The sequence below is a fragment of the Trichomycterus rosablanca genome, chromosome 4, assembly GCF_030014385.1.
Source record: "Trichomycterus rosablanca isolate fTriRos1 chromosome 4, fTriRos1.hap1, whole genome shotgun sequence".
Classification (NCBI taxonomy): domain Eukaryota; kingdom Metazoa; phylum Chordata; class Actinopteri; order Siluriformes; family Trichomycteridae; genus Trichomycterus; species Trichomycterus rosablanca.
This window is the reverse complement of record NC_085991.1, coordinates 32,516,100-32,543,658: the sequence shown is the minus strand read 5'-3', so window position 1 is coordinate 32,543,658 and position 27,559 is coordinate 32,516,100. Positions and strand designations below refer to the sequence as shown.

Below are 27,559 nucleotides of genomic sequence, written 5' to 3'. Positions count from 1 at the left end.
ATCCAGCTAAACACAGATACATGTGGACGCTTTCAGAGTGAATCTGACGGTGCTGAACAAAGCAAATGTTCATTGTTAATTTGAAATTCAATAAATACAATTTAAAAAACTGAACACGTTGAGTTGAAGGGAAACATTGAGTTTAAGGATACAAATATATCGACGAAGGGCGTTGCGTTTCAAAGATTTTGAGTTTAGGGGACATTGAGTTACAAAGTACCACTGTACTATGTAGTGTTCAGTGTGTTGTTAGGCCTGCAGCCTTATATTGTCAACAGCCATGGCCATGCATTAGGATCTCTTACATGGTCACACGTTTTTTTTTATTTATACCAGTGGGGCTCTGTAAGTTTAGTATTAGTGTTGTAATGACTTATTTGACCAATCTGTATAATCTGAGTTAGCCATCATATATCACCATTTAAACCATTTGAAAAATCATGGACAAAAGACATAGCATCGAGAACCACATTAGTAATAATCATTCTTACCTTAAAATGCTAAGTTCACTATCTTATTCTGAAAGTGTACACAATAAAGACACATATACATATAAATCGAGTCTGGAAGAAGACATGACATATCAGTCCAACTCATTCACATACATACACACACTTAAACAAGCATACACACAGACATCTCACACACTGTCATAGGTTAAACTTTGGAACTGGTCTGATTTCATCCAGGACTCTCTGCAACCCTGTTCCCTGTTACATGTTGACCAATAGACTCACATTCAGTCCCAAAAGATGAAGCAGAATGCTAAAATACTGATGATTATGAAGAATTATGATGAAGAAATCTCTGTAAAAGTAATGACTATAATGTTCTTACTACAGCTTATTCTATAAGTACTACTTCTATTGCTACTTTAACTGATGGTTTTATATATACATATATATAAATATAATATCTATGTCTGATTATAGTGTTGGTGGGGGGTATTCTAGTGTAGCACCTCTTAAACATGACAAAAGTATGCTGCTAGACTAAACTTGTTCTTCTGTCACAATACATTAATCTAGTCCGTTCTTTGGGGGTTTAAAAGACATCCAAAATGTGTTACTTTAGCAATATCTTCATCTATTTTAAATGTGTCAGCAGGTTTTATTTCAGCCTACTTCATGCTACCTTAAGGTCTAATTACAGTACAGATAATTGAACATAAAGATGGGGTTGGTATTTTTACATTTTGTTTTAATTATTTTAAGTTTTGTATGATAGTTTTACTGTTAATATTTATTAATATTTATTTTGAAGTACCTTTTTGGAGCAGAAGCTTGATGAACAAGACTGGACTTGACTAGATGCTTAGTCTGACTTGAGTCTGGGAAATATAGTCTGTATGGTATGCATTTGCCAGTACTGATAATGAAAACAAAAAAAGTGTTAATGTAAGCCTAGGCTAAAGAAACAACAGGGTTTGAAACAAACATACAATTGAGATTGATTGTATTCTGGATTGTAAAATTCTTGATGTTGTTTGTTGGTTCTATACCAGCACATTCCATCATTTGCCTTTGTTCACCAAACTACAGAAATCATGTATAAAAAAATCTCCATCACTCATGTTGTTCTTAATTTTGAAGGCTGTAATTTCCATAATGAGAACATGATGTGCAAGAGTAAGAGACTCAGTAGAATAGTGAAGGCAATACATGGACTGGAAATGTAAGCATACGTAGCATCACTTCAGCTAGAATTGCACTGTCCTCTTGATTGATGTTTTGTGTTTAAACATAGCAATGTATTTTTGGGGGACCAATGGCTTTGGGATATGAATGTATAAAAAGGATATAAACATGAAATTGTATGTTGAAGTGTTTCACATAGAGAATAGTTTGCTACCCAGGCAGCAGCCACACAACTATGAACACAGAGAAATGGCTACCTACCTATTTAGCTCTAGATTTTAGTGTGAGATGATCCATGCTCAGTTATACTTTATCTTTTACAGAAACTGACTGTTAGGTCTAAAGATAAGAAAATACAAGCAGGTGGTTAACAAAAGAACAGAAACGGGGCATAAAAAGGAGCATCACATTGAAGTGACTAAATCACAACTTTGAACAGAGCTGCATAGATGAGTAATATTGGGATGATTAATAATTAACAGCATGCATTAGCTACACAGAAGCTCTGCTAATTAACATTTTAATATATGAAGATTTAAACTTGATGTTCATGTGGTGCAGCAGTTCCTCCAACTCTGAGATCTGGGTTCAAATTTGATAGCAGTGCTATCAGCCAACCAAGCATCTACCCAAACATAAAAATAATGATAATAACTAGCAAAGTTAAATCCCTGAACAAATTACAGAGTGATTGCTCAGCTTAAAAGATTCCCAAAATGAACAAATTATTCTTTAGGACAAAAGCTAAACCCTTAAACTCAACAAAACCTACTAAATACTACTTGGAAGTTGTTTATAAAAGATTTCATTACCAAATTGTGTGAGGTGTGCCCCGTCCCTTAGACAGTAGCAGTGATCGTACCTGATTTGTGGATGTCTCATGGATGTACCACCCAAGTTCCTGACTAAAGTTGCAATAACACTGTTCACCCATATTCGTGTCTTAAGGCATATCAGGTGGTTGCTAAGCTGTTACCAGATGGTTCCTAAGGTGTTGCTAGATGGGTAGTAAGATATAGGGGGTGGTTGCTAGGGTGTTCCTAGGCAGTTTTTATGGTAATGGATTGATTATGAGGATGTAGTAAAGCAGTTGCTAAGGGGTAGCTAGGTAGTTGCCGAGGTGTAGTGGGGTTACTCTTGTTGCAAGGTAGTAACTAAGGTGTATTAGGTGGTTGCTTGGGTGCTGGTGTGTAGTTGCTAGAGTGTGTCCAAGTATGTATCTGTGGGAAGGGATGTGAATACTTTTGCTCGGACAGATGATTGTGTTTGTGCAAGCATGTATTTAGGGGTGTGTGAGAATACTTTTGCTCAGACAGGTGATTCTGTGTGTGCAAACATGTATTTAGGGGTGTGTGAATAATGTTGCTCAGACAGGTGATTCTGTGTGTGCAAACATGTATTTAGGGGTGTGTGAATACTGTTGCTTAGACAGGTGATTGTGTGTGTGCAAGCATGTATTTGGTGGGGGTGTGAATACTTTTGCTCAGGTAAGTGATTGTATGTGTGTAAGATTGTAGTTGGTGGTGTGTGAATACTTTTGCACAGACAGGTGATTGTGTGTGTGCAAGCATGTATTTAGGGGTGTGAATACTTTTGCTCAGATCAGTGATTAAATGTATGTACAGTGTATCACAAAAGTGAGTACACCCCTCACATTTCTGCAAATATTTTATTATATCTTTTCATGGGACAACACTATAGAAATAAAACTTGGATATAACTTAGAGTAGTCAGTGTACAGCTTGTATAGCAGTGTAGATTTACTGTCTTCTGAAAATAACTCAACACACAGCCATTAATGTCTAAATAGCTGGCAACATAAGTGAGTACACCCCACAGTGAACATGTCCAAATTGTGCCCAAAGTGTCAATATTTTGTGTGACCACCATTATTATCCAGCACTGCCTTAACCCTCCTGGGCATGGAATTCACCAGAGCTGCACAGGTTGCTACTGGAATCCTCTTCCACTCCTCCATGATGACATCACGGAGCTGGTGGATGTTAGACACCTTGAACTCCTCCACCTTCCACTTGAGGATGCGCCACAGGTGCTCAATTGGGTTTAGTCCATCACCTTTACCTTCAGCTTCCTCAGCAAGGCAGTTGTCATCTTGGAGGTTGTGTTTGGGGTCGTTATCCTGTTGGAAAACTGCCATGAGGCCCAGTTTTCGAAGGGAGGGGATCATGCTCTGTTTCAGAATGTCACAGTACATGTTGGAATTCATGTTTCCCTCAATGAACTGCAGCTCCCCAGTGCCAGCAACACTCATGCAGCCCAAGACCATGATGCTACCACCACCATGCTTGACTGTAGGCAAGATACAGTTGTCTTGGTACTTCTCACCAGGGCGCCGCCACACATGCTGGACACCATCTGAGCCAAACAAGTTTATCTTGGTCTCGTCAGACCACAGGGCATTCCAGTAATCCATGTTCTTGGACTGCTTGTCTTCAGCAAACTGTTTGCGGGCTTTCTTGTGCGTCAGCTTCCTTCTGGGATGACGACCATGCAGACTGAGTTGATGCAGTGTGCGGCGTATGGTCTGAGCACTGACAGGCTGACCTCCCACGTCTTCAACCTCTGCAGCAATGCTGGCAGCACTCGTGTCTATTTTTTAAAGCCAACCTCTGGATATGACACCGAACACGTGGACTCAACTTCTTTGGTCGACCCTGGCGAAGCCTGTTCCGAGTGGAACCTGTCCTGGGAAACCGCTGTATGACCTTGGCCACCATATTTAGACATTAATGGCTGTGTGTTGAGTTATTTTCAGAAGACAGTAAATCTACACTGCTATACAAGCTGTACACTGACTACTCTAAGTTATATCCAAGTTTCATGTCTATAGTGTTGTCCCATGAAAAGATATAATGAAATATTTGCAGAAATGTGAGGGGTGTACTCACTTTTGTGATACACTGTATGAATGTGGGGCAGAATACTTTTGGTCATGTTATTGATTGAGTGTATGTATGTGGGGGTAAATATTTTCCCTCAGATATCTGACTGAATGTGTATATGTTTAATGTCAGTGTGTTTGTGATGAATGGGAGTAAATGGGAGGAAGAGGGGGTGAACAAAGGGTAATGGAGGAGTGTGGGGCAGTAGGTTTGTAGATGAGAGCTTGATGACCTGCACTGAAGGTGTACATACATTTTGGTGGCTGTCGGTTAGACTATAAAGTACTTTATTAGGTACACCTGTCTGGTATATATATTAATTAGTTATTTTATGTGTATGTTTCTGTTATTTCGACCACCTTCCTGTATGTTTAGGTATTTTAGGTAGACTAACACAAACATGATGACAGGTTGCTAACATTTAAGCTCTAACATTTATATTCACAACTAAGTTAATTATTGCTAGAGTGAAACAATGTGTTTCTATATATAAGGAAACAACATAGTTATAATACAGTATGAGTGTATCGGGTGCAGCAGTATTATTGGGATGTTTAAATACTGTTGGCTTTAAATTTTTGGTTTAATCACTATTCTCCCAGCATTGGGTTTAAACACCCAGACACAGGTGTTTAAAAATCCCAACACTGCTGCACCTGCTACATTTATACAAAAACAACACACATTACCATCTTATTACCATGTGAGTGTCATGCAGTGCTAAGAATGATCCACCACTCAGATAAGATCTGCTTAATGACCTGATGGAGGGTCTCTTTCATTTGATAAATCTATAAATGGTAACAGCATTAGATTGGTTACAGTCATTATTTGTGTACCCACAATGTTCATCTTGCCCACTAATCAAAAGAAAGGAACAAAAAGTGTTAATTTATCAAAAAACATGGTGTGTTTGAATGCTCCTTGCAACAGCAACATTGGTCCTGAGGACCTGGGTTTGATCCTTCATTCCAGTGACTGTAAGGAGCTTCTCACAACCATACATAGGGTGGAATCATTTATTTAAATTGCCACATAAGTGTGTGCGTATTTATTAATTAAATTTTTTAAGCCAACAAATGGGGCCACCCTCAATTTTGACTTATTCAGATTTTGCTGCTACAGCATATTATTTGACAATTATTTTTTTATGGAGCCATTTTTCAACACTTGCAAACTCAGCAGTGTTAAGTTTCACATCGGATGATGCATGGCTGTCATCCTGCTCATTTAACAGGGGTGTCAGATCTGTTAGAGCTGGCATTATTTTTCCTGGCATTTGCAAGTCATTTCTTCTGGCAAAACTGGTAGATACATCTATAAAGTATAGAGATTGGAAAACTGCTGTAGTAAAGTACAGTGTTAGTGTAATCTAACAGCATTTTTATTAACACAGAGGCATACTTATTTTTATTTACATTGAAATAAAAAGAAAAAGTAAATTACAGTTAGCAAATGTACATAGGCTTGTATTAAATTAAATGTATTAAAATGTACATTGTACTCTTAGTACTCTGAGGACCACTGAACTAGGTTCTGGATTTAATCAAATAGACTATGGAGAAATATGCTAAATGCTTATTAAAATGTAAAGGTAGCCTAGTGGTTAGGGTACTGCACTAGTAACCAGAAGGTTGCTGGTTCAAGCCCCACCACTGCCAGGTTGCTGCTGTTGGGCCCTTGAGCAAGGCCCTTAAACCTTAATTGCTCAGATCGTATACTGTAATAGAAATGTAAGTCGCTTTGGATAAAGGTGTCTGCTAAATGCTGAAAATGTAAATGTTTATGGACTGGGTTTTCTACACTTACACACTCAATTTAAGGTGTTTAAGCTTTGGACTATTTTAAAACAACGTAATTTACAATAACAAGGGTATTCTGGTTAGTTGACGGGCACAAGTGAAGTCTCCATCATAAATAGTATTTATTTACAAAATATGTTTCAAAGTTACAAACTGAAAACTATAACAAAGTCATTTGAAGAAGAAAGAATCAGTTAAGGATTCGTCTAAGTTCAACAGAATTCAGTGTCAAAAATGACAGCTTATTTACATAAAAAAAACAAAGAAATTTGATATTTGAAGCTTGAACTCATGTGAAATTGTGAATTAATGGTAAATACATGTTTCCACTTTTGCATTATAATAACGTCTCATTATGTCCTGTGGAAAAGTAAGGAGAAAGGAAACACAGCACTGCAAAAAAAGAAACCAAAAGCATAAACAATAAAAACAGTACAACCGGTTAATACAAAGCAGTGGACATACACAGACACATATGGTGCTGAGATGCTGAGGGTTTTCTCACCTGGCCAGTCTAGCCAAAACTCCTAGTTTTTCACTGTCTGTGGACACTGGCGTATCAGGATTCTCCTGGTCAACTAAGCAATAGAGTAACCATTCTGACCATTACAAATTAGAAAACAAGAGTTATAAGTGTTCATTTTATCTCTATAAATGAATCTGTAGTGCATGTGCAAGCAAGAACAATCACAGCAACAGGTTTCACTGAGCTGAAAACAGTACAGATTTGTTTTTATTCAAAATAAATTTATAATGGTCAACTGTTTTATTATGTACAAGAGACAAGCACTTTTAACATATGTTTGCATTAATTTTAGCATTTGATATAGTATAAGTCTGAGTCTTGTGTAGGAAAAACCTGACAAACTCAAAGGTACAGACTGCATGCAAGAATTTCCTCTAGTCTAAGGGCCTTTTAAGGACACTGACTGGAAACATTGTGTTGATTGTCTTGACATTATTACTGTATTTAACTTGTAACTTGAGAATTGTACGTTTACGGAGAGATATGATATGCTATGAACTACAAACAAATACAGTGCAAATGCCTCGATCAGACAGCAGAGGCATTTCAGAGGTGGTGGGCTAACACACTGTACTGCCATTCGGCCGCCCTAATTGAACATTTATTGACAGAAAAAAAAACACCTTGGCTGCCCCATGATTCTTGGAGATTTTTTTTCTTTTGGCTGCTTACATATTAGGGGTCATCACATTTTGGTCTGTATACCTGATCTGGCACAGCTTTACACCAGATGACCTTCCTGATGCAACCCTCCTTTATTTATCTGGGCTTGAGTCTGACACAGAAAGCGCAGACAATTAAACTTACCAGTTGTTAGGCTGTATGCATCTCCAGACACAAACAATAAGTGAAAAGTCTGAAAAGTGCATTGAACCCCAGATTTCAGCTGTAATGGGCTAGGATATTTTACTGCATTTCATTTTCATGTTTTATAATTCATTGCAGGGCCTCAGTCATCCCCCTTTCCCACCAGACATAGCCAATCATATCTGGCTGTCAACGCCCAACTGACTGATAGCACTGCTGAAGATTTCAACCCTGGACCAAAGTGGTAGTGGGCTAGCGTAACTTCTAGCAAACATCTGAATATTAATGTAAATTTCTCATACATAACAGTTGAGGTAGACAGTGATTAGAATATAAAATGCTGGTGTTTCATTAATGTCTGTACTGATTATGTGACTCACCATCCAACTCTATGTTTTTGGCACCTGGTGTAGATTGAAACGACTCCTCTGATTCAGGATATATCTGTAAGATGGTGTTTGAGAGAAAATGCATCGCTGATGAAGGACATTTGGCTCTTAAATCTAAAACTTTAATGCTTTCTTCTTTTTCTCAGTAATTAAGCTTGTTAAGCCATCTAATCAGCTAATCGGGCTAATATGTCATGCTGTTTGCCCTACAGGATGAAGCACTTAGACACAGAGGTAAGATTTCTGCACAAAAATAGACAATTGACAAGACTTACTGCTTTACACCAAAGACACTAAAAATTCTGGCGGAAAACACGGTATTTGGTGCCAACTAGGATTTTACAGAATTCATTCTAAATAGACAAACCCTACCCCCTTGGTAAATACCCACCTCCCTGCCACAAACTGCTCCTGCACCATTAGCCAGGCACGGTGATGCTCTGGGAGAGAAAGAGAGGCAAAAATAGAAATGTATATGTTCATTTTTTGTTGACACACTCAGCTTTCCATTTCCAACACGTTTACATAATTACAGTAGCCTATAAGAGTGGCAGGGCAGGAGTGCATAGAGTAGTAAAGTATTGCCCTGTTTGAAAGTGAGAGGACACCAGACTACACCTGTTAACCTTCACACAGATAGCTTCCAAAGCCTCCTACCCTCTGTGAGGTGTATTCAAGTTGTCGTAATGGTCATCTAGGCTCAAAGCTCCTTCTTGTGGTTGCTCTGTTCTTTTGCGTTTTGCTGGGGAAAGGGGAAAGAAAGCAGTAGGCGGTGGACTGTCCAATGCAGATTCTCTACCCTAAGTAGTAAACACATTTAATACAAGTATAAATCATTACTGAACATGCATGCATGGAGAGAGAAGAGCCATGATAACACAACATTAGTAGATTCATTTTATTTGGAATATTTACATTAGTTGCCACTTAGAAATGTTGGCTGGATAATTTTGGTTGGTGGACTATTTTCAGTCCGGCTGTGACAGTGAGGTGTTTAAAAACTCCATCAGCGGTGCTGTGTCTTATCCACTCATACCAGCACAACACACACTAACACACCACCATGTTAGTGTCACTGCAGTTCTGAGAATGATCTATGTTTATGTGTGTGTGTGTGTGTGTGTATATATATATATACTGTATATATATAGTATACACCAAAATTTACTCACAGGAGGGATCTGCTCCGTTGCATGCACTACAAGAACACAAGAAGAGATGCATATGCCATTTCTATAAATAATTATTATTTTTATTTAAATGTGTGTATGTTGTTAAGGGTTTCTTACCTATGAGTGGAGGAATGGGAATATTTGTCTCCACATACAGTGTGATAAGAAAGGGGTAAGCAAATAAGTTCCTGTCTCCCTTCCTGAATCTCAGCTCTGACACACGCTCCCACCTATTCTTATCTGCAAGCAGGGTGATGATTCATTCTGAGATACAGTTCACAGCCATTTTTAGACTGAAGCTAACTAGACATATACAATAACAGTTATTACGTTATAACAAAGTTCAAACCCAGCTGGTAACAGATTTACCACAATACACATATTATTGGATGACTGGCTATTATATATCAGGGCTGAATGATAATGGCTAAGATGATAAGTGAGGCGCACTAAAGATTCATTTTTATAGCTGATCCCAAACACCATTTTTATATGAGTTTAATAAGCCATAAGGGTTTTTTGTTGTTTTACATTTACATTTACATTTTTGGCATTTAGCAGACGCTTTTATCCAAAGTGACTTATAGTCTAAGCAATTGAGGGTTCAGGGCCTTGCTCAAGGGCCCAACAGTGACAACCTGGCATTGTTGGGGTTTGAACCAGCGACCTTCTGCTTACTAGTCCAGTACCTTACCCACTAGGCCACAACTGCCCTCTAAATTTACATTGACAGCATTTAGCAGACGCCTTTATCGAAAGTGACTTACAATTGAGACAGTATACATCGTAAACAATTGAGGGTTAAGGGCCTTGCTCAAGGGCCCAACAGTGGCAAGCTGGCTGATGCGGGGCTTAAACCAGCAACCTTCTGATTACTAGTCCTGTACCTTAACCGCTGAGCTACCACAGCCCAGTGTGGTGGTACAGTGTGGGGCAGTGTGGTGGTACATATGTTAGTGTGGGTGTCTCAATGCAAATTGGTTCTTGAAATCCTGGGTTGAATTAGCACTTTATTTTACTGCCTTTAATACAGTGTGTGTCTGGGTGGTTTTTCTTTTGGAACCCTGTTTTTTGTGGGAATAGTTCACAAAAGTTTAAGTGTTCACCCCGAGATTGATTAGTGCTGTGTGGTGTGCAATTTGAATTGGAATAGTTTGGAATGGCACACACCTTGGTCTATAAGCACCCACAATTAACACTGCATTGTCAGGACTAAAGTCATGAAGTCCCACAAACAGTGTGTGGCTCTCTGCAATCAAGTTGTGGCAATGTATGGATCAAGACAAAGAAAATAAAACAATACATAAGACTTTCAGGTGTTCCTAGAACCACACTGATCTCTATAAATAAAAAGCACTATGACTGGTAAAAAAAAAACAGGCACTGCTCATCATCTGACTAATACCATCTCTACTGTGAAACATGGCGGTAAAGGCATCATGCTACGGAGATGCTTCCTACCGACAGAGACAGCAAGATTGGTAAGAATTGAGCAGCAGATTATATTAGCCAAATACAGAAACACCCTCTCCAGAACCAAATCCCAAAGCCAAATGTTCAAAGTTTGTATTTTTTCCAAAGCTTGCAGTTATAATTGCTGCCAAAAGGGGCTTACACAAAAGATCTCTGAAAAACTCTAAAAACACGTTTCTATATCATCATTATGAATAATAAAGTGTAGTATGGTAAGGTAAACGGTCTGAATATTTCCTGAATCCAGTGTGTATATAGTGTCATACTATACATGAACACAGCATACATGGAAATATGATGAAATGTTGGGTGGCAAATGGGTGAAGACTGTCCAGGCTAAAGAGCACAACTCGTACAGCATTCTGTAACAGAATAAAGAATAAAGCATCCATGTATAGCACAGTGCATGGCTAACAATCACAATATGCTTTTCTAATAATATCGTACCTACCATCTGTACTTGTAAAACACTTATCATAGTAACTAAATGTAAGTACTTACTCTTGCCTTTTCTATTAACTTTCTTGTTATTAATACCCCTTGGCTTGTTATTAATGGCTGTTTAGTCAAAGTATTGTTCTACCTTGATTAAGCATTCTGTAAACTGGGTTGATATTCAAATCGTGCAGGTACATGGCTACATCTGGTACCTCAGTGACAAGGTGTGACCCACCCCATTACAACTCATCATTGCTAAACACTGAACTTAATGAATTTTTATTAATGATCTTTGCAAATCAAGTAATCATGCCAATTACTAGGAGATACTTTAAATGCTTGATAATACAGTGGTCACTGTACTTAAGTCAGCTACAGCTACATCTCTTAGTCTTAGCTTGTCTCCATTAAAATTGCCCCTGTTTAACACATGCCCTTTCTTTGATTGTCCTGATTCTCGCTTTCTCAGACACTCAATCGTTACCTCCAGTTCTTCACTGACAAGCTCACTATCCAACATCTCATCCTTGCCACTAAAAAAAGAAAAAACAAACCAAGGTCAAGCTACCAAACTACAACTACAAACAATTTAATGTCCAAGGGTTTGTTTATGAAGAAAGTTTAATTGGAAAACCAACATTAATTATTGTGAACCTTCATTGTAGGTGAAAAATTGTCTTAGTTAACAGGCAACTGAATTAATATTTTTTACAAGCCTAACATTAAAAGGAAAACATGCTGTTTGTTATTTATCTTGCCTGATTTTGCTTCCTGGTCTTATCTTAAACTTGTAGATGTGTTGGCCAACCTGAAAGAATCTGGTTTCAGGAATAGGAAATGAGAAGCACTGGATTGGCATACTTCACCTTAGGCTCTAGTCTGTTGAGCAAAAGAGTAACATTATTAGTATTTTAAAAATGGATCTAGAACTATTATGTAGTGTTTCTAATTCCTGGTGACTAATATCCCTGTCCAGGACATTTTATTTGTTTCTACTTCTTCATGTGTTTACTGTGGGTTTCTAAAATATGCTGTGTTGAAGATATACATGCAAAAACTAAGATTTAGAATTAGGTTGTGCAGTTTGTAATGCAATTTAACCTTGTGGCATGGGCTCCAAAATCATTGTTAGTCCTTTCACTGCTTATATAAATATAGTTAATTTTACAGCTTGAACATAAGAAACAGTGGTCTCTTGCCATGGTCAGACATAAAATCCAAACTGTCACCTTATGTTAAATAGAAATGTTTCAAAATGCCCATTTGTTTTCCAAGAGCTGCAAAAAAAAAAAAAAAACAGGTCTGCCATGAATTAGGACCTGCAAGAACACAGATGTCACTGCCCATAGCCAAGTTCATAGACATGTGCATAGAAACTGCTGTGTAAGAAAAAAACTCCATTCCTGCTTCTTCTTGGACCAACAAATGTCTGTCAAGATTATGGCAATGAAAGCTTGATTGTAGACAGTTACACACTTTTCTAGTTGACGTGGTTTGGTGCATCTTGAAGAACACTGGACTACATGTTTTTGAACAATCAATTAACTTAGATTGTAAGGTGAGGTTGTAAGGTTGTATATACATTTACATTTACATTTTCAGCATTTAGCAGACGCTTTTATCCAAAGCGACTTACACAATGAGCTGAACACAATGAGCAATTGAGGGTTAAGGGCCTTGCTCAAGGACCCTATATATATAAGGTTGTAAGGTTGTATATATATATATATATATATATATATATATATATATATATATATATATATATATACATACTGTATATATATATACAGTATATATATATATATATATATATATATATATATATATATATATATATATGTATATATATATATATATTCATGGTATTCTTGTGTATATATATATATATATGTATATATACAAGAATACCATGAATACCATGACATAATATCATAATATTTTACTTAAATTGTATTCTCAACTGCTAACATAACGTAAAAACATTATTAAATGTAAAAAGAGAAGTTCTTCTCTTTATATAAAATTTGATAATAAAGGTCAACTGTTTGGAACACTGTATTTTAAAATACAAAATGCAATAATAATGATGCGATATTAGCTAGCATCATAGATGTTCATATTTTAATAGAATGAAAATTTTCGACGACAAAACTCATGAAACACATTTTCACATCAACATTAAAACAAAGTAAAACTTTTCATAAAAGTATATTACAACATATACCGTATATTGTCGAGTATTTTAGTCGCTAGTTTGTGACAGGAACACTAAATTGCGTCAACAGGCTGTGTTTCAAACCGCATACTAAAGTACTAAACAGTATGTCGTATTAGTATACTTTTTAAGTGTGCTACTACTACAGTAGTATGGTAGAATGCGGTTTGAGACACAACCTCAATTATGCTATCGTTTAATCTACAGCGAATAGTTGTTCTGCCGAGATTATCGATGTATTAACAATATTACATTGTAACTTGTATTTTTTCTTGCATTATTTCTTCAGTTTATTTTATTTCCCCTTTTAAGATGATCCTCTCAGAGCGTTCACTACAAAGTATGTACCCTTCAGAGGGATTAGGACGCAGTCACCAACGATAATCCATGGTTGCGTCCCAAACCCCACTATGTTTAATAAATAGTGTGGTGAAGTTCCAACCACAAAAAGAATTACGTATTATTTAGTTTAACACATTATTTATGCTTTGTACATTTTAAGGAATTATCCCGATAACGAAAATATGTTAAGAGTGGATTTGCTCACAGCAGCAGTTTGTAAGAAACGTTCCAAATCACAGTGAGGAAAGTGCTCACTTTAAATGACCCTACTAACCGGGCATACCTCAAAGTGACGAACACCAGAGCTCCGCCCATGCCGACACGTGACTGAGGTAAGACTAACATGGCAGTAGGTTACAGACGACAGTCATTAAAACATGTTTTAGTAATTGTGTTGATCATTTAATCTGTGTGCTGAATAATCATATCAGACTCGTAGTTTGTACTATTCTACTTAATAAACATACATCAGTATTTTGAACTTTAATTGTGATCTCTGCTTTGCGCCACTGATTGATCGGTAGGCACTAGTGTATGCAGTAGAACGAATCCACATGTACTGTATGAATGTGGCATAGAAATGAAATTTAAATGACTTCGTTTTATTAGGCTCAATAGCGCATCATTGGGTTATTCTGGTTTCCTCCTACTTCCCAACAGTGCAGAAGGTGGACTGATTATTTTAAATTGCCCATAGGTGTGAGTGATGCCACTTTAAGCATTATTGTGTCCTGGACCGAAAGATATCTCAGATGGTAGCCTATAACAGAATGTAGATCAAAAGAGCAAACATTATTTGATGAAAATTAAATGAAAATTATAGTAAACACTATTACCAGAAAATAACACTCCATGCCTTGTGATGTTTGAAAATCTATAAGCAATGGATATTCTTGTATCGTACATGTGGTGTTCATACCTGCTGTATTCAATAACTGATTCAGTTGGGTGAAAGGCAGGAAACACCCAGACAGGTCACCGGTCCATCACAGGGCACATACTTAGAGCAATTCATGGTAGCTATAATTGGCCTGACTGTATGCCTTTGGACTTGTTGGAGGAAACCGGAGCACCCAGAGGAAACCAACACAGACACTGGGAAAACATGCAACCTCCACACAGAAATAATTGAACCCAGTCCCTTGTTGCTGTGAGGTGACAGCGCTACACACTGCACATTAGAAATTCAGCCAAATGAAAGAAAATCCACATTCCCAAACCTAGATCTATAGTCCATTCTGACCTGTCTGAAATATTTTTGCCCCATGACAGGCATAGAACCTGACCCATTCTTGCACATTGTAGATGGTAACCCCACAAAATGGTGCCACATATTTTGGGCAGAATAAAGCCTGATCACCAGGCGATGAGTAGACGTTTGTCTGCAAACACCAACCCGCAGGCCTGGCTCAGGGTCGGACACAGTATTTCAAATTCTAATAGGGTACACTTATTTGTACCTGTTATGAGGGTCTATTGGATTGTCCTTTGTCTGATTTCTTCCCTTTGACCTGTTAACCTAAATTGCAATTTTTATTTCTCCATGTAAGGCTGACTTCCAATTTTTTCTCTGTCATATACACTAGGTGCATTGGATTGAGTCACCTGAGCTTGTTGTCCGAGCTTGTTGTCCAAGCTTGTTGTACATCCCATTTCAATGTCATTGGCATTATACAGTGTGGAGGCTTAGCTTGATGTTTTAATGTGGTTGAGATTAGGATTTGGGTACTTCACCCTAAACTTATCACATTTTTCAAATCTGCCACAAGGTTGAAAGCATAAAACTAATTGTATATATTTTATTGTATACACATTTTAGTAGTTGGGTGTGGTTGAAACATCTAAATGCAATAATTAGGTTTCCACAAGTATTTGGCCATAAAGTGTATATATTAAACCTTTTGTAAAAACACTTTTTTAATTACCCACACCCTTGCATTCTCTTTTTTATATAGAATTTATATACAACTTTAATGTATTTTGTTAATATGACTTAAAACTAATTTCTCTGTAACTATGTGTTTCCAAACAGATCAGTGTCAGTGGTTAGTAGCTTTGGTTTGAAATGATTGACCACACCTCCACTATACAACTCAACAGCGGGACTCAGATGCCCCTGTTGGGTTTGGGCACGTTCCGTTTACAAGGAGCTGAGGACACATACCGGAATGTGGATGCCGCATTAACAGCAGGCTACCGAGCCTTTGACACAGCAGCAGTCTACCGCAATGAGATGGACATTGGTCAAGCCCTTCATACCTTGCTGCCAAAGCATGGACTTTCCAGGGCTGATGTGTTTATAACCTCTAAACTAAGTCCCAAGGACCAGGGCTCTAAAGCCAGGGATGCCTGTTTAAAGAGCCTGCAACAGCTGGGCATGGATTATATTGACTTGTATCTTATCCACTGGCCTGGCACACAAGGATTTGATGTAAGTGATAAGCGAAACCCTGCCAGTCGTGCTCAAAGCTGGACAACCTTGGAGGATTTTTACGCACAAGGCAAATTCAGAGCCATTGGGGTTTCAAACTACACTGTGAAGCATATGCAGGAGCTTCTGAAAAGCTGCAGAGTGGTTCCAGCAGTTCTGCAAGTGGAGTTTCACCCCCGGTTGGCTCAGAGAGGGCTAAGGGCATTGTGTGAAGAGAACGGAGTGTGTTTTCAAGCATACTCCTCCCTGGGGACCGGCGTCCTCCTGTCTGATCCAGTAGTTCAGGAGGTTGCTGAAAGGTGTGGAAGGACTCCAGCTCAAGTGCTTCTAAGATGGGCTGTGCAGCAAAATGTGCCCGTGTTACCAAAAACATGCCAGCCTGACCGAGTGCACAATAACATGCAACTGTTTGACTTTGAGCTCAGTGAAAACGACATGGTGAAGCTTTCCGCTATGGACTGTGAGGAGAAATTTTGCTGGAATCCCTCATCGGTGGTCTAACAATATTTAGATTAAAGAATAAATATGATCATCTTTTGTATTTGTATTAATATTGCATGTTTTTGAACACATGCAGGTCAACCAACCACATTTAAGTGTAATGTCAGGAAAGGGAAAATTGCATTTTTCTTAGCAGTTCTCAGTGTTTGATGCTATAGAATGCTGATGGTGGCTGATGTTGCTGTCGGGGGCATTTATTTATGTACATAAATTGCAATAATCAAAGATGATTTAACTGATAATTTACATTTGCAGCATTTTTTAGATGATTTTATCCAAAGTGAATACAGTTTGGGCAATTAAGGGTTAAGGGTTTCACTGCGGGACCAAGCAGGGGCAACTTAGCAGTGATGGGGTTTGAACTAGCATCCTTCTAATTACTAGTCCAGTTCCTTAACTGCTGAGCTACCACTGCTCCAGTCCCCACTGATCAGTCTCAGAAAAAATACATGCACAAACACACACATAGTTGTGGGGTCTGGAAAAGAACAGACTTTGTTTAACGGTTCAAATAGACATAGCTTATTTATTAACACAATTGGGAGTGTCATTTGTTAGTAAACAAGGTTGTCCATGCCAAACTGTGCATGCTTAAATACTGTCTATACAATGTAAAAATGTTAAACATTCAGATTTGTATGTACACTAGGCCTTGTACAGAAGTGTAAACACAAGAATAAATAAAAGCTGGAGAAGAAAATGAATCATTTTAGTTTAAGTATTTTTATTTTATAAACTGGTTAACAGTACATTTGTATAAAACATTAAAGTATTTCACATTTTCAAGTAATATCAGCACTATTACAGCCCTGATGTTATTTCTTTAAAGGTTTTTATCCATTGTTGTGGTAATCTTATCTTCTGTTCTTAGATTGCTGACTGCTCTGTAAAGCACAGTTACTCATATACACAAACACATGGGGCTCTTTTCATTTAAAACATGGCTTGGAAAATGAATACATTTTTACCTTTCAGTATATCCTGGTAAGGTTCACTGGGTCTGACATCACCTGGAAACAGGTTTTCCAATTCAGTGCAGGCCCTCACACACAATAACTCACTCTTAGGGGCAATTTTTGCAGCCAATTCACATTCTTTTTGTTTTAGTAGGTGACGAAAATGCAGCAAAACACACAACCTATTAATGGCAGTCAGTGTTGGTAGCCATTTGTGTCAATTCAGTACAAATGGGATTTGTGAGGTCAGGCACCATGTTGGATGACAATGCCTGGCCTACAATCGACGACCCAATTTATCCCAAAATGTTTAGTGTGGTTGGGGTTAAAGCTTGGTACAGAATACTGGAATTTCACCCATCCAAACCCATCAAACCATGTATTCATGGACTTCACTTTAGTCATGCTGGAAAAGTGAAAGATAAATCTGTTGCCACAAATCTGTTAGCAAATGGAACAGCCACAAACTTTAGGCCATATAGTGTGGAAAACTACTGTAAGAAATACAATTTGCTGGTGTTTTGAATACAAATGTGTCTCTTCTAGGTATGTAGCTCCCATGTTACCTGGTCTGAGTACTATTGTATTAAGATAAAGATAAGAAGATGTAAAACTGTTCAAAGTCCTTTTAAAAACCCGACATAGATAACACCCACACAACAAATAAGATACAGCAGTTTGCTTGCTAATTCATATTAGTAAAAGAAATTGTCATTTAACCAAATGTTCACTCATAATAAACCTCTAACATTAAGTTTGTTTATTTAATCGAGAAAGTCAGACAATTAAAGTAATATCATTTATAAACCTAATAAAAGGCAATCATTAAAAACATTCATGCATTTAGGTCATCTATAAAATGTGCGACTATTAGTGCCCTGTAATTAACATTATTGCACCCTTCCTCATGCACCACATATTTTGATTGTGAATCTCACAGACTGATCAATCACACTCAGACAGGCTTGCATAGTCTTTCCCTGGAGAAGATATCCAGAAAGAAAATCTCTCAAAAGCAGCATGTTGGATCTGATGAATCTGGACAGCTTAGGTCTCGTTTTCCACCTACTTTAAGGCTTTAATTAAACAGCTGGTACAGAAAGAGTATCAGACCTTAAGAGCCTCTCAGACCTTGTTCTTCATGCTTTATCCACTATTACACGTACAGTGAATTTGTTAGTCCTGTTGTCCAGTACTGCTTTATTCTGAAGGACGTGAGTCTTGTGACGTCAGACTGTTAGTGTTTTCAGCATCAGACTCCCTAACGCTCCAGAAAAACTGCAACCAGCTGGGGGAGGTGTGCATCTGCTGGGGTGTTCCTGCACTCTGCACTCTCTTCATCTGTCAGCGGTGCAATTTGAAAGTTAGATGAAAGACACTTTAGTATTTTGGAGCTATTGATACACATTAAAACTAGAGATGGGACGATCGATCGGCTATGAATCGGTATCGGACGATTTTTAATCAAAATATGCTTTCGGCGATCGGCGATATTTCCTAAAAGTAACCGATCCGATCGTGTGATATATAAAGACCATGTTAAGTTAACAGCTCAGTGGATTGATCCAGACTTTGAGCTACGAAGCACCAACCATCACATCACCATTCATCAACCATCGTACAGAAACCACAGTGAAAGCTCTTCATGACCTAAAATAACATCATTAACTTTGTGCATCATACATACGATGTAATTTTGCTGATTGTAATATTTACTTTAAAAAGATAATACAACCCGGTCACATCTGAGTCGATTCTATCAGCACGTTATATAAACTCCTGGTTCACTTTGGTAAATCGTAAGCGGTTCTTACTTGTGATGTAGATGAGAACAGAAAACGTTACAGAGCCAATCAGAGGCAAAAGTTTATTCATTACCAAATTCGTTAGTTCAGGATCATCTGCTGAACTTTTAGCTCCTTAGACGGAACGAGTCTGACTCGGTGACCGCTCTGTGGTAATAGCAGTTTAATTAAGCTTTTTAATGAAGCTTTTTAATGTAAGAGAGTCACACAAAATGTTCTGTAGTAGCTGGTGTTTATTTAAAACCACGACATTTAATTAATAACAGTAAACACGGAGAGATAACTGAGAAGACAAACTTACGCTTCGCGAAAAATGACTCGTGAATCAATGAATCACTTATACCGATACAGTGAACAAAGCGTCTCTTCTAAAGGCACACACACACACACACACGCGCGCTGCTCCGGTTTATCTTCACTGTGAGGCTCTTTTTAAGTTTATTTATTTTATTTACTGCTAAACCCCCCCCCCCCCCCCACCCCACCCCGATCGCAATCGGCTATCGCAGATGTCCCTGAAAGGAGATCGGAGATCGGAATCGGTGCCAAAAACCCCGATCGTCCCATCTCTAATTAAAACATAAAAATGTTTCAACACAATATGTTTGCTATCAAAAACATCTGGAGTCCAAAGTTTGATTTTGTCTTGCTGATGAGCGATTCCTCTTGGTTCCTTCTGTTAGGGGTCACCACAGTGGATCATTCATCCTCAGATTTGATTTGGCACAGCTGCCCTTCCTAACCCCATCCTCCAATTTAATTGGGCTTGGGACCGGCATCACCCAAAGGTGCCATGCACTTATGTTTTTGTAAGTCCAGTCCAGGATTCAAACCCCCCAGAACTTTAAACTGTTAGCAGCAGTGTGGCTTTTACCATTACACTACATGAGCGCACACATTTTGCGTAAGGCCCTACCTAATTCACAGCCATGAAAATCGTGTTACGGACCATGAAATGAGCCTTTTCCTGTGTAATATGCAATTTGCTGAGAAATTAAAAATGTAAGGTTTGTATTTAGCCATGTAACGTTTTTTTATTCGCGACGTGTTTAAGTGGTTAACGTTTACTGGTTAATTTGCAATATTTACTGGTTAACTTATACCATCACTGAATGCTCTAGGTTTACATTCAACTAATAAGGTTATTTATTTAATGACTAATTTAAAATTTACAAATCCGTGATTTTTGAAAAACAGGGTCTGTGAAATTAAGCACATTTTCCTGTGAATTTAGTAGGGCCCTACTGATAAGCACTAAAGCTGAATGCAATTTTTACATTGAATGGCTAAACGGTGTCTGCAAGTACCCTTAAGTACAATGCAAAAGTTTTTAAATGTTATCTCAAATGTTCTACCTACTATTATGACCTACATATTTACTCACTACCCACGTAATAGGAAACACCTGCTTATTTATGGCAGTGGTGACTCAGCAGTTAAGGTACTGAAATACTAACTAAAAGATCACTGGTTTAAGCCTTTACTGCCAGGTCCGCGAAATGGCAAAAATGTAAAGAGTGATTGAAGATTTATGTGATTATTCAATCAGGCACTCATGTGGCAGTAGCACAATGCAGGGAAATCATAAAAAACATGAGCCAAGAGCTTTGGGGTTCACATCGAACATCAGAGCAACAGTAGAACTGCAATTCACTGAATGTTTTTGTCTGAATGTTTATTCTTCTTAATAATGCCTTGTTGTTAAGAGAGTAGAGAATGGCTACTCTGGTTCAAGCTAACAGGAAGGGTTAAATGTAACCAATTTTTCAACCAAGTCTTTTTACTTCTATTTTAAATAAAATCTCTCACCCCTTTGCCCAGTATGACGTCAAACTCATCACTCATCTTCCTCAACTGTCTGCCATATTTCTTGGCTGCCCATAGGGATGGAGGAGCTGAGCGGGAACGATGCCGGAATGGAGATCCCTCTTCACTTTCAACTTCATCTCTTCCAGGTGCCGTCTCATGGAAGACCACTTCATTCATGGAGTACTTTCTTTGCCTTGCTGATTGTGGTCCTACAATCAATAATAGCTTATTGTTAGTAGAACGTTCTGCCAAATAAAATAAATATCAATAAATTCACAGTGGCAGCAAGATCAATGAATTGAAATTGAACTATAGTATATGGCCAATGGTATGTGGACACAGCTCCTATTTATTGAGTTCAGGGGTTTTAGCCACACCCATTGTTAACAGGTGTATAAAATTGTATGCATCTAACTTTTTACTATTAAGCTTTAAGATACCACACTATGTGCTTAAAAACAGTGATTTTAGCTGTTTCAGCAACGTGATTAACTTTATCTGTCTTTATAGACACAGTGCCTGTAGAAAATTAGCGTACCTTATGGAAATCCTTGCTTTGTCACATTATACCATCAACATGAATTAAGTCTAAGATTTTATAGTCAGATGAGACCAAGACTAAAATTTCTGTGGTATGTTTGAAGAAAACCAACACAGCAGCACACCACCAAAAATACACCATAACGTTTGTGAAGCATGGTGGTGGAAGCATTATGTTACGGTGATGTTTCTCCTTAGGAAGAATTGAAGCAAGAATTGGCTAGGACTGAAGAGAAAATAGATACTGCTAAATACATCCAAATTCTTGAGTAAGCCCTCTGCTAAAATGTGCAAGAGGTACGGTATGATGATGCCAAAAAAACAAAGCAAAACAGTAAGGATAGGAAGGCGAATGTCCTCTAATGGCAAAGTTATAGCCCTGACCTAAATCTGACAGAAAACCTGTGGATGGACTTGAAGAGAACAGTGCATTGCTGGTAAACTCAAATAATTCTGCAATCTAGGTGTGTAACGCTGATAGGGTCACATTCAAACAGAGTGATGGCTGAAATTAACTGTTCACTTTTCCAACCCTTTTATTAGATTTTTTCATTAAAATAAATTTAGAAGTGTCCTTTTTTTTCCTCATTACCTGAATCTATTTTTAAAGGTTGTTTTTGACGGGTCTCAAGCTGTAAGACAAAAAGTGACTTTTTCAAGGGGATATGAAGATTTTCTATAGGCACTGTAACAGGGTAAACTGAGTCTGGAAGAACATAAGCAAGTGCATTATATGTCAATTCTGTTAGCTACAACTAAAAGGCTGTAAACATCAAAGCCATTTGTTACACTGCTGTAAGTAAAAAAAGTATGTATTGCCAAGGTTTTCATATTGGTATGGAGATTATTTATCAGAAATGTATTCATTTATCTACCCTGGAATAGTACCTTACCTCTCCACACAGGTGTTTCTTTATTTACAGAAACAGACGACTTGTTTTTAATTAGGGACTATGGTGATTTGTGTTTATGCCTCCTAGATACAGAGTATGACATAGATGAATGTTCCTGTACACTTCCCACAGGCCCCAGACACTGACTCACCTCTGTGTTTTTCTGAGCCAGGTAGGTGGTGCCTAGCGTAAGACACCTTAGCTCCATGATTGGCTTCTGCCACCTCAGTGCTTTCTTGATCTTCTGACGCATCAGACTCACTGTCAGATATTGTGCATATTTTAGCCATTGTGGAACAACTAAAACAAAACCAAAGTAGACAGCGTCAGAATTACATCGCTGGTAACAGCCAGATCAAAATCAAAGTGTTCTTTGTGAACCAGAAGAGTCTGAAATTTCCTCCCACCTTTATAGTGACTGGTTAGTTAAGATGTTTGAATGGAGGATATTTAACTTCTCTGCTTAGTAAATATTAGTCTGTACTTGAATAGTACCATATTAAATAGAATACCAAATTTTACAAACAATGCCTGAGTTCTGGGGGTTCGAATTCCCAGCTAGGCTCAAATATACAGAAGGCACATGTTGAGATACATATCAGTGTACCCTTAGTGCCGAACGCAAGCCCTAATAAACAGGAGGGTTGTGTCAGGAAGAACATCCTGCATAAAACTGTACCAAATCAGATCTGTGATTGAATGATCCATTGTGACAACCATTAAAAAGAATAATTAATTTAGTGTACATACACCAATCAGCCATAACATTAAAACCATCTCCTTGTTTCTACACACATTGTCCATGTTATCAGCTCAACTTACCATATATGAGCACTTTGTAGTTCTACAATTACTGACTGTAGTCCATCTGTTTCTCTGCATGCTTTGTTAGCCCGCTTTCATGCTGTTATTCAATGGCCAGGACTCCCCCAGGACCATCACAGAGCAGGTATTATTTAGGTGGTGGATCATTCTCAGCTCTGCAGTGACACTGACATGGTGGTGGTGTGTTAGTGTGTATTGTGCTGGTATGAGTACGATCGCTCATCTATTGCTGCTGTTTGAGTTGGTCATCTTCTGGACCTTCATCAGTGGTCACAGGACGCTGCCCATGGGGCACTGTTGGCTGGATATTTTTGTCCAGCAGTGGCAGTGAGGTGTTTAAAAACTCCATCAGCATTGCTGTGTCTGATCCAGCACAACACACACTAACACGCCACCACCATGTCAGTGTCACTGCAGTGCTGAGAATGATCCACCACCTAAATAATACCTGCTCTGTGATGGTCCTGACCATTGAAGAACAGGGTGAAAGCACATTAAAAATGTATGTAGAGAAACATACATGGACTACAGTCAGTAATTGTAGAACTACAAAGTGCATCTATGTGGTAAGTGGAGCTGATTAAATGGACAGTGAGTGTAGATACAAGGTGTCTATGTAAATACACAATTCTGTTTTATTGTATTTGTGTATTCTCTAATAATTTTTGTTGATTAATGACAGGGTGAAACTGGTTCTGTTTTACAACAAAAAGTAAAAGATGACAAGAATTCAGGAAGGTAAATGTAAACAGGAACATGCTTCGCTTCCGTATAATAATGTTAATAAAAAGATAAATCAGCTTTTTTATTATTTCAGCTTTAATCCAATTTGTCTTAATTGCCAGCTGTAGTGGCCATTTGTTTTTGAAAAAAAGACATTTTATTTCCACAGTGTGTTGCTCTTGGTTGTGACGGCCTTATTCATTATCTGTGGCAGCCTCTTTCCAAGGGGCCACATAAGAAACTGGGACTGTTGTGGAGGGCCGGACCAATAAGGTGAACTTAATTCTGCTCAATATTAATTTTATATCTTTATTTACATTACATTTTCAGCATTTAGCAGACACCTTTATCCAAAGCGATTTACAGTACAGTTACAGTATACAGTCTGAGCAATTGAGGGTTAAGGGCCCAACAGCAGCAAACTGGCTGTGGCAGGGCTTGAACCAGCGACCTCGTAATTACTAGTCCAGTACCTTAACCACTAGGCTACAACTGTCCACTCTTTATGAAAAGCAGTAAATTGTACAGTTCTAATAAGCTGTTAATGTTTAGATGTTACAATCAAAATATTAGAAGTAGGCAGGGTAAAAACATCAACATTATTTCACTATTTAAACAAACAAATGCAAAAAAACAAAACAAATGTGAACAAAATGTGCAGGTTTTTAAACTTTACACTATTTTGTTTGGAGTCTAATTACCTCATTTGCTGTTTTTCAGTCCTTTGTTATTGTTGGATATTCTTTTTAAAATCACTAAGCTGGTCCTGACTGCTTCAGTTCTGGATGTGTTAAACTTTATAAAAGTCCTTGTTGCTTTTGCAGTTTAGTTAGTGAAGCTTCAGGTGTGACGCTCCACATCGTTCATGTTGTTGTATTTCTGTTTAGTACCACGATTTAAAGCCTAAATTGTGATCGTTAACCAGAGTTTTATTTTATTTACATCTAATTTTTAATTGCCACGAACCTCATGCAGGCCGGTTGGGGATGTCTCATGGTCGGGCCGTACAATGCCCAGGTCTGCTCTAAACCCATGGTAATGTAAAGCTTATTTGACTGTAAACAGTCAGACGTCTACCAGCAGGTTCTCATTTGGTTTCTATCAACCTATCTTAATCTTCTGATGATTCTATGTACTTTAAGTTCAGTCATACTAGCCCAATTTATATCCAGTCAAAAAAGCCAGAAGCTGTAATTACAAATGAGGAAATTGGAGACCACTCCTCTAAAGTAAATGTGGTAGAAAGATTTGTAAATAATTCTTTTTTCAATCCAAAACAAAACACTCAAAGTGTTTCAGTCAGTTACAAAAATCATCAATTTACTGCATTTGAGACAGTTACAAATGGGATATAACGCAAACAACTAAGGGTTAAGGGACTGCTTAGGGGCCCAAGCAGTCAACTTGGTGGCGGGAAGACTTGAACCAACAATCTTCTGATCAATATTACAGTACATGAGCCTTTGACCTCCATGTTTCTTACAATTGTAACTGCATTGTTTTAATGTAGTGGCACATAAAAATCAGACACAATATTAGGAAACACGTCTTATCCAGTCACAGACGCTGTAAAGTAATTCAACACCACATGTTACATACTAATATAATCAATAATACCAATGTGTAGATATGAGTGTGTTTACATAACACGCATTACGTGGTAAAAATCACACAATACATTTGATATGTCTGCTATGCATTTAACTAGCTGAACTACTTCCGCCTTAGCGTGCGAGTCTCATTAAATTATTTAACTTTTAAAATAAATGAAATGCATGTAAAGGTTTGTTATCATTACACGTAAATACAGATATGTTACAACTAACTATTTACAATTAATAAGCTAAGTAAAGCAGAAACTACAGGTTCCGCGCAAACTTGTTCGCTAAATGGCAAAGACAAACAACTAGCTTGCTCGGTTAGTTGATGTAATGTTTTGTTTTTGAGTTCTATTTAATTTTACACATTTTACTCAAATACTCAATGGGTTATGCTATGTTTGTTTAAAGTTAGATATAATGTGTAAGATATCTTACCGAATTCAGGAGAGTAACACCACACAGGTGTTCTGTCGATTTATCCTACCCATCGATTTGTCCTACTGAGCATGCGCACATCGGTTTTGACTCGTTGCGGGGAACGCCTATAATTCTGTGCTACCTTTGCCTAATTTATTTGTTCTAGCGGTTAGTAACGTATGGTTTCGTTTTAATTCTTTAAAAAGTTTAAAGTTTAAGTGTATGTAATGATGTTATTATGTGACTTTAAAAAAAAAAGCTATATAAAAATATTCAAAGTGCTTAAATGAGCTGTACTTGATTGATTACAGTTAAATAACTGTGTATCTTAATAATGCTGTGTTAACGTTGTATTTAACCACGTTTATACATGCCTTTGGTAATTTTAGATGCGTTTTTCATACATCTAGAAAAGCCAATCATTTTTAAATAACCATCTGCGACCTTAACATTATGACAACACAAAATGTATTAGGTTATTTTTCAGTTTTGTGCTTTATTAGCAGTTCAATATGTACAGTAACGGTTGTTTGAAGTTAAAGTTGAGTTTAAAGTGAATTACTGAATGAATATGTTGAGCATTTATTACGTTTTTTATGTACTCAGTTATTTGTATATGTACAACTATTTTTTGCTGCTCCCCTGTCAGTTTAGTTCTAATTATTTGAGATTAAGATGTTCTTCGGGTTAGAATATTATTTACTACAAAATCAAAATGTACATACATCATACACACATACACATATATATATATATATATATATATATATACATACTGTATATACATACATATACTGTATATACATATAATACTCACTACATAGCCAACACTACATATACACACTACATAGCCAAAAGAACTCGCTTGTAGTTCTACAATTACTGACTGTAGTCCATCTGTTTCTCTGCATGCTTTGTTAGCTCCCTTCATGCTGTTCGTCAATGGTCAGAACCCCCACAGAGCAGGTATTATTTAGGTGGTGGATCATTCTCAGCACTGCAGTGACACTGCCATGGTGGTGGTGTGTTATTGTGTGTTGTGATGGTATGAGTGGATCAGAAACAGCAGTGCTGCTGGAGTTTTAAAATACAGTGTCCACTCACTGTCCACTCTATTAGACACTCCTACCTAGTTGGTCCACCTTGTAGATGTAAAGTCAGAGACGATCGCTCATCTATTGCTGCTGTTTGAGTCGGTCATCTTCTAGACCTTCATCAGTGGTCACAGGACACTGCCCACAGGGTGCTGTAGGCTGGATATTTTTGGTTGGTGGACCAATCTCAGTCCAGCAGTGAGGTGTTTAAAAACTCAGCACTGCTGTGTCTGATCCATTCATACCAGCACAACACA

At 37.7% G+C, this 27,559-nt stretch overlaps 3 protein-coding genes across 5 annotated transcripts; 1 reads left to right on the top strand and 2 right to left on the bottom strand.

Moving 5' to 3' along the window:
* Positions 1-5,924: 5,924 nt before the first annotated feature.
* Positions 5,925-13,952, bottom strand: LOC134311569 (membrane-anchored junction protein). 3 transcript variants are annotated; one of them, XM_062993206.1, is made up of 11 exons: positions 13,913-13,952; positions 11,906-12,026; positions 11,632-11,680; positions 10,996-11,071; positions 9,354-9,476; positions 9,237-9,262; positions 8,722-8,864; positions 8,456-8,504; positions 8,056-8,119; positions 6,848-6,920; positions 5,925-6,735 (listed from the first exon to the last, which is right to left on the bottom strand). In XM_062993206.1, the coding sequence occupies exons 2-11, from the start codon at positions 12,004-12,006 to the stop codon at positions 6,696-6,698; spliced, it is 744 nt and encodes a 247-aa protein (XP_062849276.1). In that variant the 5' UTR covers positions 12,007-12,026; positions 13,913-13,952; the 3' UTR covers positions 5,925-6,695. The 3 variants fall into 3 exon arrangements, with proteins under 3 accessions (XP_062849276.1, XP_062849274.1, XP_062849275.1); XM_062993204.1 differs by lacking the exon at positions 13,913-13,952 and adding an exon at positions 13,375-13,472; XM_062993205.1 differs by lacking the exon at positions 13,913-13,952 and adding an exon at positions 13,375-13,424 and having other exon boundaries at positions 11,906-12,021.
* Positions 13,953-14,039: 87 nt separating this feature from the next.
* On the top strand, positions 14,040-17,329 carry zgc:101765 (uncharacterized protein LOC450036 homolog). The gene is made up of 2 exons (XM_062994183.1): positions 14,040-14,056; positions 15,740-17,329. The coding sequence occupies exon 2, from the start codon at positions 15,773-15,775 to the stop codon at positions 16,637-16,639; it is 867 nt and encodes a 288-aa protein (XP_062850253.1). The 5' UTR covers positions 14,040-14,056; positions 15,740-15,772; the 3' UTR covers positions 16,640-17,329.
* Positions 17,330-17,343: 14 nt separating this feature from the next.
* Positions 17,344-26,513, bottom strand: badb (BCL2 associated agonist of cell death b). Its single transcript, XM_062994184.1, has 4 exons — positions 26,227-26,513; positions 22,794-22,942; positions 21,210-21,418; positions 17,344-18,936 (listed from the first exon to the last, which is right to left on the bottom strand). Exons 2-4 carry the CDS (start codon positions 22,930-22,932, stop codon positions 18,796-18,798), a joined length of 489 nt encoding a protein of 162 aa, XP_062850254.1. The 5' UTR covers positions 22,933-22,942; positions 26,227-26,513; the 3' UTR covers positions 17,344-18,795.
* Positions 26,514-27,559: the final 1,046 nt, after the last annotated feature.

Excerpts from the sequence above, each read along its gene's own strand:
- LOC134311569 (XM_062993206.1), bottom strand. The coding sequence starts at position 12,006 with ATGCCAATCCAGTGCTTCTCATTTCCTATTCCTGAAACCAGATTCTTT. Across the intron at positions 11,072-11,631 it reads TTGTCAGTGAAGAACTGGAG|AATGCTGTACGAGTTGTGCT; the intron begins GTAACGATTGAG and ends ATTCTGTTACAG. Across the intron at positions 9,477-10,995 it reads ACATTTCATCATATTTCCAT|ATAAGAATAGGTGGGAGCGT; the intron begins GTATGCTGTGTT and ends CCCTGCTTGCAG.
- zgc:101765 (XM_062994183.1), top strand. The coding sequence starts at position 15,773 with ATGATTGACCACACCTCCACTATACAACTCAACAGCGGGACTCAGATG.
- badb (XM_062994184.1), bottom strand. The coding sequence starts at position 22,932 with ATGGCTAAAATATGCACAATATCTGACAGTGAGTCTGATGCGTCAGAA. Across the intron at positions 21,419-22,793 it reads TGGCTCAGAAAAACACAGAG|GACCACAATCAGCAAGGCAA; the intron begins GTGAGTCAGTGT and ends TATTGATTGTAG. Across the intron at positions 18,937-21,209 it reads ACGTCATACTGGGCAAAGGG|ATGAAGAGAGTGCAGAGTGC; the intron begins GTGAGAGATTTT and ends CACCGCTGACAG.